Here is a 15,987-nt window from a genome sequence, read left to right as displayed (position 1 = left end):
ATGTTGTATCCGACATTAAGGTGTTGTATCCAAATCATCTGATAATTTCCAATATAGTGAATACTCTATGAAAGGAGTGTATTATGCTAATGACTGTTTCATGTAATGGCCATGCATGTTTCTGATTTTAAAAAAAACAAATTGTCTCATGGTTGAAAGGGACAACGTTTTGGGAAAGAGTTTTCTAGCATTCCTGCTTGAATTCGAACACTATTGACCAAACCGTGCTGGATTATCTGTGGAGGGACCCTTGGGATGATGTAACTGGCTGATGTAACTGGCAGGAGCAGTCCTTTTTTAAGGAATAAGAACTTACTAGGTGACTTAAAACTATTAGCCAAAAAAAGTCTTAACATAATATTGAAAATAAGACCTTGATTTCTTTATAAATATTTGGGATGGTGATATTTCAGTGTTACAGAAGTCATCTGACCTATACCTAGTACACTAGTTGTTCCAGTGAACAAAGGGAGGACAATAATTCTTAAGAAGGAGAAGACATTGAAGTCCAGTGAAAACATTAAGGCTTTGTTTTTACACTTGGAATTGAAGTTTGGATCTTAATCGTAGGTTGTATTATGTACACTTACTTAATTGAGGATTTTTCATAATAATGTTAACTTTGCATGCCACAAAATGTGTTTGTAATTTTTGCTTTCAGTAACGTACAGTTGACTTGACAATTGTCTACTAGAAATAAGATTCTAAAAAGGAGGCAAAAAACAGCTTGAGAAGATGACTGGGTTTTTAGTTTTTGTTTTTAAAGCCCTGATAGCTTTGTCTTAAAGCAACATGGGCCAGAGTCATAAAGTGCAGTCAGAGGGGCAGAAAGAAAAATATATGTCGCATAACAAAATAAGGATGTCATAAAATTGACCTTAGGTGCAGTCAGTCCCACCAGATACCTTCTTCAGAATCAGAAATTTATGAGTTAAAGCATATTGTCTTGCATCCCAAACACTCATTCAGATACCTTTTTTCCTTTTTAACTCCCAGTATTTTATATGCATCAACCCTACCAGCTCTCTAAGCAAAGTAGCAAAAAAGGGAATTTTTGTCAACATCAGTTGCCAATCTCATATGTTTAGTATTAGTAAAGGGAGCCATTCAGTTGCCCAAATAAGTATAGCACAGTAAGCCACTGGAGTAATTTAGTAAACAGAGTATTAGCATTACTATAATAGCTTTTAACTCACTGGGGAATACTTTCAGCCTTTCTAGAAAGTAAGTAACTGAGTCTGGATCAGTGTTGGGATTAGTAAGAGAATCCTTTAAATGGGAATTTAAAGGCAGTCTCCCTAGGCGTTCTGTGAGTAAAAGTATTTGCAAATTGTTTATAACATTAATTTTAATTCAAATGCCACTTCCAGACATTTTCAATAAAGGGGTATTTATTTTTATAGTAAATGAACATATGATAGTCTCTTTAAAAGCATAATGCTATTGACATATATACACTACCAAATGTAAAATAGATAGCTCGTGGGAAGCAGCTGCATAGCACTGGGAGATCAGCTCCGTGCTTTGTGACCACCTAGAGGGGTGGGATAGGGAGGGCGGGAGGGAGACACAAGAGGGAGGAGATATGGGGATCTATGGATACATATAGCCGATTCACTTAGTTATACAGGAGAAACTAACACAGCGTTGTAAAGCAACTATATTCCAATAAAGATGTTAAAAAAACAATTAAAAGGTTAAAAAAAAAAGCATAATGCTAAATATCTGAAGACCTGTTGCCAGTGTATTATTTTTCTTAATCGGAGTTTAGAAAGAGTAATTTTTAACACGGCTGCTACAGTGTTGTATTTTATTAGTGGTATTATGTATTACTTAAAGACCAGCTAAATTTGTTTTCAAAATTCAGGTATTTTTCATGAGATAACTCCTTTAAGGAGGAGATACTTGTTAAAAACAAGTATTTGTTTCTTATAGGTTCGAACAAGGTCAGTTGGTGAATGTGTAGCATTCTATTATATGTGGAAAAAATCTGAACGTTACGATTTCTTTGCTCAGCAAACGCGATTTGGAAAAAAGAAATATAATCTTCATCCTGGTGTCACGTGAGTCTATTTTTTCTTTTGAGTCATATTTTTGCTAAGCTTTTCTAAATTTTTCTTGAGAAAATTGTAATTTTTAGAATCTTCTTTCTCTTAATAGGATAAAAGTTTACATTAGTTTCAATTTATCCATTTACTGACATCTTCATAGGGCATTTAGACTTTTCAGTGTCTTATAAATACATTGTAAACTACAGTTCATCTTATTTGAGACAGCAAATTTATCAAAGCGAATGTTAAGAGTGTATGTTTTCAGTAGTATTCCTGAGAGGAAATGGATCAGAACAGCTGTGAAGGCATGTTTTTGTTAAATTCTATTCCATTCAGTATAAGCACATACAGTTTTAATCTAATAACACGGAGAGAGAGCAGTAAGAATAGAAGAGACTATCTTTTCTAAAACTTATAGGGCCATATGCCTAATAGAGGCCCTTTAAAGAGGAAGGGAAATTAATATTTTTCCTTTCCCAATCTATTTTTGATTCTGGGAACCAAAATCAGATTTGGATATAGATGATATCAAAGGGAAAAGACATAGGGATATAATAAATCAGGTAAAATTGCATTTTCTTTTTTATTACCAAGTTTTTTATAGAGAGAGGTGCACATGTGCATGATGACTTCCCTTTCCCTAAATATTCTGAAACCTTTTCCTCTAACAAATAATATTTAATAAGTAATGCACCTTTAGCTAACGCCCAGTGATAGAGGGAGTATAGTTTATTATATCCTCTTTTTAAGCAAAATGCCTTATATGTCTAATCCATTCCCCACGCACCAAATTCTCTTAGCTTCATTCAGTCTAGCTGTGGAATGAAACACTGTTCCTACTCCCACTAGCAATTTGTTACTTAAATATATAGTACATAGAGTATTGAACCCTTCATTTCACTTGAGTTGCTCTAAAATGCTGATGAATTGTGGTGGTGGAATTGACTTTACCATATACCAATTAACTTTGCCAATACCTTGAGTATTCCCTAATGTTTATGGAATAAAAATAATGCAAAGTTGTGACTTCCTTTGGTCACCATGCACCACTAAAGTTCTCTAGCCTGGCCAAATAACTGCCTTTGGAAGATGTGCTTATATGCATATTTGCTTGTGCTTTTCAAACTCCTAGGCTGCACTATTTCTTGGTCATGTTCATTTACAGGTGTCTCTGCTGGTCACTTCCTTGGAGGATCAAACACTCTAAAATCCAAAGCAAAATTATCTAAAAGGGAATAAATGGGTATGATTGCCCCTGGAAGTCATGAGACATTGGACTCTGTGCCTCATTCCCCCTTGTTCAAATCTCATAATGAGTAGAATTTTATATATAACAGTATTCCAAATTTTAAATAATTGCTTCCTGTTATCAATTTATAGTTAAATATGTATTTATTGGTAGTGTTGAGGCACAGTGATGTAGAACTAGATACAACTATCTAGTCTTCAGAGTATATCTTAAAATAGTCAGTTTTCAAGCTATTCTATAGGGAAAAGCAATAGTAACATCTTTCATTTTTTTCACCCATTTCAGAAATAATGTTCACACACGAACTACAGTCAATCTGTCGTCATCAGCAGTAAGAACATAAGAATTGCCATGCTGGGTCAGACCCCTGGTTCATCCAGTTTTCTCTTTCAGAAAGCATCACCAAGGGAAGTGTTGTGGGCTGGCTTAGTTGGTCCTCTGTGATGTCAAGCTCAACAGGTTAGGTAGGGATGTGCTGCCAAACATTTTAGTTTTTCTAATAATCTCTCCGTACTCTCCGTAGCTTCTGAAAACTTTTTGAAGATACTTAACATTTGTAACCTTGATTCTCCTTAAGGTTTAAGTATTCTGTAGGTGGAGTAGTCTCAGTTAAAAGTAATCCCGTATCTTCTGTTTTCTCAGGCTTTAAGAGTTAACAGCATGTTCCCTGGTGTTATGGTAGGAAGTGAAGAAATGCTTTTCCCCCTAGACAAGAATACTGTGTTTTTGTAGGCTTCAGTTATATCCCCTCCCGGGTCTTTTATAAAGTTTTTTGTTTTTTGTTTTTTTAACTGAAAACTAATTTTTTTACTCCATCTCGTCCCTTTTAGCTGTGTTAAATCTCCTATAAGAAGCCATGACCAGACTGTATATTCCAGATGGGGAGAAATTGTGGTTTTCTGTAGGCATGAAGATATTTTTCTAGTTTGCTTCCAGGACCTTCTCTTTCTATTAATAGTTGCACTTTAAGTGACCACACAAAACATTAAGTTAATGCCTTTAGACAAAAATTGGACTGAATTTTAAAATTTTCCTCCTTAGTCAGAATCCATAGTTAAGAGCAGATTATCCTGAAAGTTATTTGCTCATTTTTCTGCTACATTGTTACCTTCCATTTGTTCACCAGAATGAAGCACATTGCCACTTTTCTGCCTATAAATGACCTTTGAAAGATCCTACTGTGGATTCTGTCTATTCACTACCTACCTGGAAGAATTGGTAGCCATATACAAATTGGAGATTTTGCTGTAACAGCCTTGCAAATAATTTTTTTCGAAGTAAAAATTAACTCAGTGTAACTCGAACTATTTGAATGCTACTCCAGCCTCCTGTACGGTCTACCTGACTCTTCCTTTCTTAAGCATTCTGGATGCCATTAACCTTTAAGAAATAATAGTAATAAGTCTTTCACGATATCATTGTTATATTCAGAAATTTAAAATAATTTTGATATCTAGTCAGTTCTAGCTTCCTTTGCGTGGCTTTTAACATCCTCCATTACCCATTCCCACTATGCCAAATTTATTTCCAACAGTTCTTCCTCATGCATCATCTGTTTCTGTTAGCTTTAGCTTCTGAAGTCCCTTTGGCATTGCATTCATCATGCTCATTCTGTTTCTGTGTGATTTGTTACACAATTGTTCTGTAATGGTGAGTGACATAAAGCCAAAGAGATCTTAAAAGACCATGAAATTTCATTCCCTCCATTTATAGATGAGGAAAATAAGGCCTAGAATGTTAAATTGAGTAGTTCGTGGTCATATATGTTTCTTTGATATGTGTTAGTTTGTACTCTTAACCTGTTGGAAGCTTCTTGAGGTCAGATTCTACATCCCTATATTATAAACTACACGTTTATAATGTATGTCCCTGTATATAAACTACAACGTGATCCCGTAGTTTGAGATTAAAACTATAGTTACTCGTCCGTTCTAGACTGTTAGCACAGACTTTCAGTGAAGTCCCAAGCCCTTCCATGCTTTCCTTCTTGTCCACATCCTTGCTTACCCTGCTCACGAAATTCTAAAAGATAAGATTTGCCTTACTATTTCTGTTATTCTGAGGGAATTTAAAAATAAATAAGGTATTTTGGTTTTTATTGCACTTCTCCTCTGCACCGTGCACAACTTAGGCACTGGTGGTGCAGTGATCAAGCAGACTTAACTCCCTGCTTTCAGGGAACTATTCCAGCACAGGTGATGGCAGACTTTTTCTGTAAAGAGCTACAGAGTAAATGTTTTAGGCTTTTGCAGGCGTTAAGTTCTCTTGCAACTACTTAGCTCTGCTATTGTTGTGAAAAGCAGCCATAGACACTATGTAAGTGAATGGATGTGGCTGTGTTCCAGTAAAATATTGTCCACAAAAATAGGTGGCCAGCCCACAGGCCATAGTTTGCTGACCTTTATTCTAGTGACTTAATAGCACTTCATAGTTCATAAAACACTTCGCTACACATATATTATACAACAGCCCTGTGTGGTAGATAGGTCATGTATGGTTACATGCATTTTATAGGTAAAGACACTAGACCTGAGAGAGAGAAGTATTTCGTTCAGATCTTCTAACCTCAACCCAATGTCACTTACCACAAATGTCTTTCCATGCCATACAGTTCAGGAATGACTTAGGGAAGGAAGTAAGCTCACCTCTAACGATATATGGGCAGATAGAGCTGGCAGATAAGCCCAGGAACTTAGTGAGTTTATTATAGCTCAGCTCTAGCAGAAACGTAATACAGAAGGCAACAAGAAGGTAATTCATTATTAGGTCCTAATTTGTCTTTCAGGTATTGCCGTAGCCATCAAATAGTCTTTACGAGCTTTACAATGCCAATCTGTGTCTGTTCAGAAATTCTTCTGTACTCCTTCTGGTTGACATCATCCCTGTCTCTGCATTTACAGATTTTCTTATTTTAGTTGGGCCCCTCTGATCATTTGCCTACAGTTTTTAAAGTTTTAAAACTTCCTATAGGTCTCTAAAGTTTGCTAGGGTAGGGCACTTACATATTTTTCCTACAAACATGTAACCTAAAGGAGCTTTCCATTTAAATGTTCAGATACTGGTGTCATAGATGAGGCACTGGAATAAATGTAAGTGAAAATTAGGATATATTTGCTAATAAAGCCTTCTAAATTTAACCTCAGTCAATTTTAATTTTCAGCTGTTTTTAATATAAGAAAATAATTGTCTTATTATTTTACTCAATTTTAAGGGATTACATGGATCGTCTTCTAGATGAAAGTGAAAGTGCTGCTTCTAGTCGAGCACCATCCCCTCCCCCAACTGCCTCAAACAGTAGTAACAGCCAGTCTGAGAAAGAAGATGGCACTATAAGCAATAGTAATCAAAATGGTAAGCAACCAAAGAAACACTTAGATTTCTTCATAGTGATGGGCACTTTTCTTTCAGTAGCTTGGAAAATTCAGTTTTGGTGTCTCTTAAACTTCCAAAGCAGAACTAAAGTCATAATTGTAAATACCAGATGAAACATAGTATCAGCATACATATATACTAACACACAGAATATGTACAAGTCAGTTGGAAAGAATTCCCATTGATACCACTAAAAAGTAATGTTTAATAAAGTATACTATCAACAGTGACCATTTCTTTTAAGAAATTAAGAAAATAGCATCTGTTTTCTTATCAGGTTGGAATGTCTAGATATAAGTATTCTTGTTAAGTCTTAGACCGAAACTCCAGCCATTTCACATCAGAAATACACAGATATTTATGAAATACTTTCAGAGCTTATAACACTTTATTAGGAAACTGCTTTAAGCATATAAATGAAAAGAAGCAGATAACAAGGGCACTTTTTAAAATATTTTCCTCCTTGATAACATAATAACCTTGAAGGACGAGTAAAGATAAAGCAGGTGTCAGCTTGTGCATTAATATTGTACAGAAACATTCATTTTTGTGTCCATGAAAAAGAGAAGCAAAAAGCATACTAATATGTTTGAGATTCAGATAGTGTTCTTGTTTAAAATATACAGTGGACCAAGGATCACTGAGCTGATCAGTATGACCTAGTCAGAGAATTATCTTGATTTCTACTTCAATTAAAATAGTCTTAAGTAAGACCCTTGCTAAGCAGAAAGTAATAAATCCTCCAGTCCTTTTTAGGAGGAAACTGGTGAATTAGAGACAAGCTCTGCCCACCTGCCTTCTGATTTAGCTTTAGGGGAGGGCCAGTGGAGAGTTAACCTCCCCCTGACAGAAACTAGAAGAGGAATACTGTGAAGACTTTGAACTTTGTTCTGATCTTTGCTCTCACACTGGCATTTAATATACTGTGGTGAATATACTTTGTTCATTTAATGACCCCTCTCTATTCCCTCACTACTTCCCCTCTAAGAACAAGCCAAACAAACAAATATTAGGGCCCAGCCATTTCCTGATTCAAGAAGGCTCACTGACATGATTTCTAATGCCAATCACATCCATCCTGAAGTTGAGTAAGAAGCTGAGACTGACCTTGGGACTAGGGGTGGAAACTCAGGGAGGCAGACGGTCGGTAGTACAGTCAGCAGTCAGCCTTCTGTATCTGTGGGCTCCGCATCTGCAGATTCAACCAACTGCATAGCAAAAATATTTGAAGAAAGAAAAAATTCCAGAAAATTCCAAAAAGCAAAACTTGAATTTGCTCTGTGCTGACAGCTATTTACATAGCATTTACACTTTATTAGGTATTATAAGTAATCTAGAGATGATTGAAAGTGCATGGGTCATACGCATTTTTCATGCTGTTTTATTTATATAAGGGACTTGAGCATCTATGGGTTTTGGTATCCGAGGGGGTCCTGGAACCAATCCCCTACAGATGCCAGGGACTACTGTATTTCTGTCTTTTCTTATTTGCTGATAACACCAAATAAATTATTTCCCTTTCTTTTCCTTCTTTGTTTTTTAACCATTTGATGATAACATGCAGTTAGCCAGGGAAGAGTGTTCATAAGTTACTTACAGATTACTCAGCCCAGAAGCCATTCACATCAGGTACAATTAAGATTTCCAGGTTTTTCAAGGAAAGGAAGGAACTTTGCAACCCAACTGTCTTTCTTTGTAAGGGGCTTTTAATTCATGTCTTGAAAGCTGCTAGTGCTTTTTGACCTAATGAGAGTGTCACCAAGCTTCTTGTGCTTAGTATGACAAAATCACTCCTCCACTGTCATATGGCGCATAATCCCATAAGCATACATGACTTGAGTGCACCTTTGAGCTGGGGAAATAGTATATTTTATTTGACCAAAATGTGTATTTGAGGCTCTCGTTCTTTATAGTGAATATTTTTCAGAAAATTAAATTTAAATTATCTCCAATGGCACATTCTATATTTTACATTAAGTATTTGCAAAATTTCTCCATTTTGCAGTCAACTCTAACATGACCTTTTGTCACTTCATTAGAGTAATTATACTCTTTCTTTTCTCAATCTATTATAAAGGAATTTGTGTTTACTTTTAGCATTTTCAAGTGTATGCTTGGACAGTGCAAGCATTAATTTAACATTATGACAGATTATTTAAATCTGTTTAGATAAATATAGCATATGATCTTTACCCTTAAAGCATAATACCTGTAGATTTACATTAAGAATGAAAACGTCATGTCATCTTGCTTTTTATATATGGCAGTAGAAAACTCAAACTTCTAAAGAAAGAATATAATTTTTTCATGGTTTTAGAAAGTTTTGGCCTTTTTGCTGAATCTGAATAATTCATGCATATCTTTGCTTTAACTCAGCTTATTTAGACTGCTGTGGATCCATTGCTTATTTGTTGCCACGTATAATACCAGCATGCTATTAATATATGCCAAATTCTGTTCTTAATTCTTCACATTTATTAACTTATTTAATCTTCACAGCAATCTTATAAATTTGTTGTTATCCTCATTGTATATGTGATGAAACTGAGGTACAAGAGAGTGTAAATAACATGCCTAAGGTCACACAGCTACTAAAGTAAATAAAGCCAGAATTCAAACCATATGTATACACAGATTTGATACCTCACTTGCTCGATAAAAAGTTATTTTACAGCTGTTTATAGCTGTCTTATAATAGTTTGCAAATTTGGCTTTTTAATATTAGCAGTTTCATTCATGTTTCTTCCAACTTAGGGGTGTCATCTAACGGACCAGGTGAAACATTAAACAAAGAAGACGTGAAAGTTGAAGGGTTACACGTTAATGGACCAACAGGTGGAAGTAAGAAACCACTTCACACAGATATGGATACTAATGGTTATGAAACAGATAACCTTACCACTGACCCCAAAATTGCCCATACGACTGCAAGAAATGAAAGTGATTTTGATGAAAAAAGTGAGAGACCTGCCAAAAGGCGAAGGGTGAACAGCAATGGAAAAGAAAGTCCGGGTTCTTCTGAATTTTTCCAAGATGCAGTCTCACATGGAAAATTTGAAGAACTTGAAAACACAGACGACTAAATTTTAGACTTATTTTACTTTCTTTGGAGTAAATTCTGGTGTGACTAAAGTTTTCAGGGTTGATGGGTTACCTTAAAAAGTTGACTTCCTTGAAGCAGTTGGTTAAAATTTGAAAATTTGAATTGTCCTAACTTTAGTAAATAAGATTTCATAATTCTGCCTTTTGCAGATTTTTTACTTTAAAATTGTGAAGGCCCTTTTAAGGATATATAACAAATAGTTTAGTAAATTTGAAAGATATATCTGTACCTTCTCATTTGATGTATTAATCCTCAAATTTCACTACAAGGTACTTTTTGCTTAGTTTGATGGCAAAGAAGAAAAAAACAAGTTCAAATTTCTGATTAACACCAATTTTTCTGAGTTTCTTGAAATGTCTTTTATAACAGACATTTTTCTTCTCCATACAAATTGAGTTATCATTATTAAGGAAACCCTTATGAATCCTGAAAGTTATGCTAGCATGATTTTTTTATATATAGAAGTTTAAAAATAAACCAAGTCAGGTTTGTATATGTAAAATTGTTGACATCAATGATGTCTTTCCATATTCTTATCTGGGCTTAAGAAATACATTCTGTATTTTTCCAGATTCTTTGTAGCCTTTGGAAGATTTTTACAGTACATATGTCTTGACTGAGCTGTCCTTTCTTAATACAAAAGCTTGTATAATTTTCTTAACTTGTACAGTTGGTAAACTTTTATGAGAGGAATTGATATTCTGAGTCTGTCAGCTTTCATTTTATTTTGCTAAGGTTTTTCTAATGAATTTTTAAGTGTTTGTGTAGTAACTAAGTCATGTTTCTTATATCCAGGTGGTAAAAGCATTCATAAAGGATTGTGAACATTTGTTTTTTTTCAAGTTTCTACTTAAGGACAAATAGTTTGAGAACTCTGAAATTTAAGCATGATACTTAGATCACATAGTTTGTTTTGCATTTGCTGTAATTTTCAAAATTATTCTTGAAGCAAGACAAAAGTTTAATGTTGGCTTAAGTGCTTAAATGTATCATGCTGACCAGAATCCTGTTCAGTTATTTTTATATGCATTACAAAATTTCCCGTTTTTGCATTAAATAAACAGGGGAAAAGGTCAAGTGATACTTAGATATTGGCACACACAAGGAGTTGGCAGGCAACAATATTGATTTTATGAGGAAAAAGTGATAAAGTTAGACGTTTTTAGACTTCCAGTTAACAATCCAGCTTTTCAGATTTGATAGTGTATTTCCAAAGTGAAAATAAGATATTCAGCAACCATTGCTCTGTGTGATTACAAATAGGATCATCCATTATTTGCATAGCCTTGCAATAGTGCCATTTTATTTTTAGTGCAAAATTCTTGTTTAAAAAATGTAGTTTTATACAGCTGATAGACCAACCTATATCCAAACTTTTATAAAAGATTATTAACTATTCTTGTTTTATCACACAGGCATACCCCAAATGCTTCTACTGACTCATTTTCAGCCATCAAAGAGCCAATGCCTTTTTAAAATAAATCTTCTGTGGTCTTGTTTTTAATGGCTCAACTGTCTAATGCAACTGAGTAGAGGTTTGCACTGAGAAATTATGGTTTAGGCCTTATCCCCCGAGAAGTATTACTATTAACCTATGTTCAGACTGCTTCCCTCCACCAATGTGAACAACTTTTTCTCCCCAAACAGTGTTAAAAGCCACTTTACAACACTTGACTTCATATGATGTAGATTCACTGTTGTTACATACATATCCAAGTAAATCAAAGTTTTGGATGGAAGTGTTGAGAAGCGTGAACTTCTTGTTGTTTTTGTTTTACCTAGAACATTAATTTATCCAGAATGGCAGCTTTAGCAGATGGTCACAATCCATTTTCTAAATCAGATTTTATTATACGAATCCAAAGTATCCTAGCTCTTTGTCAAAGGTGGTCGATAGAAATAGTGATGATGAACTTTTTTTAAGTTGTTGCAATATTAGAGTTGCCATTTTTACCTTTTTTTTTGAAAGATGCATTTTGTTTGCAGGTTTGTGAAGTTCTTGCAGACTAACAAACATTACAGGAACATTTTAAATAAATTCTCAGGCATGTTTGCAAATACGGCACATGTTGTATACATGTTAGGAAATTTTACTTTTCTTGATCTTTTTAAAGTATGCTTAATGAAAGACATTCCACTATTATAATACATAATGCTCAGCTTTTCATAGAGAAATATTTAATTGTATTTTATGTTTATACAGGTATTTCACACAGTACTTTGTTCTTCATAATGCAGCCACTATAACTTGATAATTCATTGCACTACTTTAAAAATTTTTAGTAATACCATGCATTTAATTTGCTTAAGAATTAGTACATTTCATAACTCTTGAACTCTTGACAAATTGCATTGGGAAAAGAAGGCTTCGTTAATACTTAGTCTCCCTCACCCCATACCTACCCCCAGCAAAGCACTATCTATCTGTCTTCATTTGGAATGGTTTTCTGTTTTATGATGTGCTTTCAAAAGAGTTGAAAATTTGCAACTCAGTTCAACACAAATCTGTTGAGCTTTCAAATGTATTTGAAGTAATATTTAAATAGGCATTTAAAATTATGAATTAGATGTTTTAAAATTTATGCATAGTAATTTTGCACTATTAGGAAATTCCCTTCCCCTATTCCCTGTCTGCCATTCTGAATATGCTTATTAAAATATTTTTTTAAACATATTTGCCTACATAATGCTTTGTCAATGATTTTTATTAGGTTGAGTAGGTTTTAATTATAGATGTTAAGTTTGTATGATGCACATTGTTTACAATGCAAATATATACAACTTCTGTTCCTTCTGCTCCTGGACGAAGTGCGTGAAGTAGTGTTTCAGTGGCTCCTGATCCCTTTTACCTCATGGGTAAATGGGTGGATGATGTATTTTTGTCTTTTTTTTTTTTCCTCCAGAGAGATCCTTTGGTCTGTGGACCTCTATTCACCTGTTTCTCTTCCTCTGAACTATTTAATTAAAAACATTTTGTTTCCTTCTTTTGCAGTGCAGTGTATGTATCACATATGATTTTGCAGAAAAACTTTTTTGTCACAGTATTTGATTTACTCTCAATGGAAAATTAAGAGTGCGCACTTTGAAAATTGGGGCTGATGAATTTTCATAGGCAAGATGTGTGCTGATGACCCTAGGGGGTGTGTAACCGGCTCTATATCACTACTAAATACCAAATCAGAAATAAAGGTTTTCCTAACTATACTCCATATTCATGAACAGTGCCAATGTGGAAAACCATATGAATCTCTCTCCCTAAAAATGACCTTCCTGTATCACATAAGTCTACTGATTATAAACTTTTTATCATAAAATCGACTCTGCTCTCTAATAATCAAGTTTATCCTTTGCAGAATCTTAAGGGTCATACCCCCCCAGTTATGGACTGATTTTATGTATTTAAATATCTGCATTAATCTCTGTCTTCTAATACCAATTTTCTATAACCTTATTTCTTATTATTTACCCTTAGTATTGTGCTGGCATCTTTGACATCTGTATGTGCGTGTTTTTCCTTTTCCGAACATGATTGATTGTTTTTTATCTTAACTTGTTTTTATACTAGCTTCTGTGACTTATTTAGGATACATAATATACAGCTGACCCTTGAACTAAACAGGTTTGAACTTAATGGGTCCATTTATATGCAGATTTCTTTCAGTAGTAAATACTACAGCACTACATGATCCATGGTTGGTTGAATCCGTGGACGTGGGACACTGGATGAGAGAGGAATTGTATACGGAGGGCAGACTGAAAATTATACGCAGAAAATTATACGCATATGCATGGAGGGTCGGCGCCCCAGCCCCTGCGTTGTCCAGAGGTCAACTGTACTTGAAATGTCATTTTGCTTGTTCTAAGAAGTAAACTCGAATGTACTTTTAAAGTCTACTTATTCTGTGAAGAACATTGAGGAACTGCCATATAAACTGGACTTGAATTCTAATTCTCCTTTGTCCAAATTGATGGTAAAGTTTTCTTTACATTTAAAGTCAGTGGTGACAAGTTTTCATCATGTTTCCATATACAGTATTCAGCAGATATTTGGGCCTGTACTTATGCAAGCTACTATGCTTGGCTTATGGCTTCAGAGGTGTGGCATGTCCTCTTCAAGAAGGCATTAGGTAAGTGCAACAGTAGAAGTGCATGCTGAGTACAAGGAGGGCACAAGGAGAGGAAGAGTAGGCACCATCTCAGGGAAATGAAGAATTAATGACTCCATGCCCTATAATTCTAGCTAAATAAGATTTTCCTTGAACTTAATATGTCTGTTAGAAATTAAGCAACATAAAATAAATGTACGAGTCCCATAAGCATTTATTTTTACCCTTTCCTGCAGGGCTGATTACAACAGCTGTGGATTATGCAGGACTCGCCCCTTTTGTCATTCACCGTCCAGGGAGCACTACTGTAAGGTGGGGAGGCTCCTGATTCCCTAAAGAAAGAGGAGAGGTGAGGCCTCATCTAAATTTGGCCTGATTATACAGTTTCACCTTTTGCTATTATCATCATTAACATGAATGGCTGACTGAATGTAGAGTTGGTTAAATGTGTCTTTCTGCACACCAACAAGAACGTGTTTGCTGAGTGAGTTCAGGTAGGTTCTAAAATAAATGGTTTTGCTCTTTCTCTCCAAAAGACGATGGACTTTGAATTAATGTGAAGAATATACACTTAAGCTTTTTAAGCAGAAAAAGATCTGGACCCTGAGTTAGGGTGGTTTCTTTCAGAACTGAAAGAAATGAAGCAGAGAATGGCATCAGAGCCATTTTAAATTCCTGAGCCACTTTAAATTCCTGACCAGGGCTTCCCTGGTGGCACAGTGGTTGAGAATCCGCCTGCCGATGCAGGGGACACGGGTTCGAGCCCTGGTCTGGGAAGATCCCACATGCCGCGGAGCAGCTGGGCCCGTGAGCCACAATTACTGAGCCTGCGCATCTGGAGCCTGTGCTCCGCAACAAGAGAGGCCGCGACAGTGAGAGGCCCGCGCACCGCGATGAAGAGTGGCCCCCGCTTGCCACAACTAGAGAGAGAAAGCCCTCGCACAGAAACGACCCAACACAGTCATAAATAAATAAATTAATTAATTTTAAAAAAAAGTGATTTTTTTAAAAAAATTTAAAAATTAAAAAAATAAATTCCTGACCAGAAAATCTGGGTTGAGGGAAAGAACTCACCCTTAGTCTACCCTTGTCACCAGTTGTGCTTTAGCTGAGTGAACATGAGAAACCAGCTCTGGCTAGGAGCTACTGTGGTGCCAGTCATTCTGAGTCTGAATACTCCATTAATCCCCTCTGAACACATATTTGTAGATGGTGGAAATTTATTTCGATGGCTGGTGGTTCTGAGCTTTCAAACAGCCTGAATTCCCGGCTCCATGAACTGCTTTGCCATGTGGCCTTGTTACTGCATTGCTGTCTGCATCTGCCTCCAGTGTTTAGCAGACAGGCAGTTGCATTTCAAAAACATACTATAAGCACAATTGGGCTGTGTCTACAAATCTCCTAAGTGGCTAATGCTAATAATCGGACAAAAAGGATGAAACACCTCATTTAGCTCTCTCATCTGCCACAACCTGTGTCATACCTTTAAGTGAAAAGAGCAGGATGACCCCAATTTTGTTCAAGGGATATACTTCATGCATATGTATGGTTAGGAAAAGCAATGAAGGCCGTATGCCAAAAATGTTATTTCTAAGTGGTGGATGTACACTGGTCTGGCTCTTACTAAAGACTTAAGTCTTCTATGTAGCACTAGTCACAGGGGCCATTTTGGTTTTGTAGGATTATCACCCCCTTGTGATCCTAAGCCTCATGAGAGGAAGGGTCATGTCTGTTTTCTGACTACACTCTCAGAAGATTGACCCACTCGATTTCCTTATCTCTGATTATACCTCCATTTCAACCAAGGGATGGTCTAAAATATGCACAGTTGACCCTTAACACAGATTTGAACTGTGTTGGGTCCTCTTATATGTGGGTATCTTTTCCCAATAAATATAGTACCTGTATTTTCATTTTACAGATCTTGAAGTGTGGGGGAAGGTTAGCGTTTGATTGGAGATCACAATATGTGGAATCAAAAGAATTAGGGTTTGAGTCCTGATTCTATCCAAACTTCCTGCCCTTGGGTGAGTCATTTACTAATTCCTTTGTTTTGGAGGCAGAAATAGCAGTACTTGGATTTTCGACTGTGCACGATTGGGATAG

At 35.7% G+C, this 15,987-nt stretch overlaps 1 protein-coding gene across 19 annotated transcripts in view; it reads left to right on the top strand.

The window, feature by feature from the left end:
• MIER1 (MIER1 transcriptional regulator) overlaps positions 1–12,758 on the top strand; it is a 55,362-nt gene extending 42,604 nt beyond the window's left edge. For 9 of the 19 annotated variants that reach the window (XM_082357846.1, XM_082357851.1, XM_082357859.1 and 6 more), the window contains 4 exons: positions 1,936–2,063; positions 4,131–4,205; positions 6,512–6,651; positions 9,427–12,758. In XM_082357846.1, the coding sequence (XP_082213972.1) occupies positions 1,936–2,063; positions 4,131–4,205; positions 6,512–6,651; positions 9,427–9,755 (672 nt within the window). In that variant the 3' untranslated portion in view covers positions 9,756–12,758. The remainder of the gene's footprint in view (positions 1–1,935; positions 2,064–4,130; positions 4,206–6,511; positions 6,652–9,426) is intronic. The other 10 variants (XM_082357845.1, XM_082357854.1, XM_082357853.1 and 7 more) reach the window with 4 other exon arrangements.
• The last annotated feature ends 3,229 nt before the right edge of the window (positions 12,759–15,987 follow it).

This window comes from Balaenoptera borealis (assembly GCF_965194805.1).
Source record: "Balaenoptera borealis genome assembly, chromosome: 1".
Taxonomy (NCBI): domain Eukaryota; kingdom Metazoa; phylum Chordata; class Mammalia; order Artiodactyla; family Balaenopteridae; genus Balaenoptera; species Balaenoptera borealis.
Note: the sequence above shows the minus strand (reverse complement) of the source record. Positions and strands in the feature narration are given on the sequence as shown.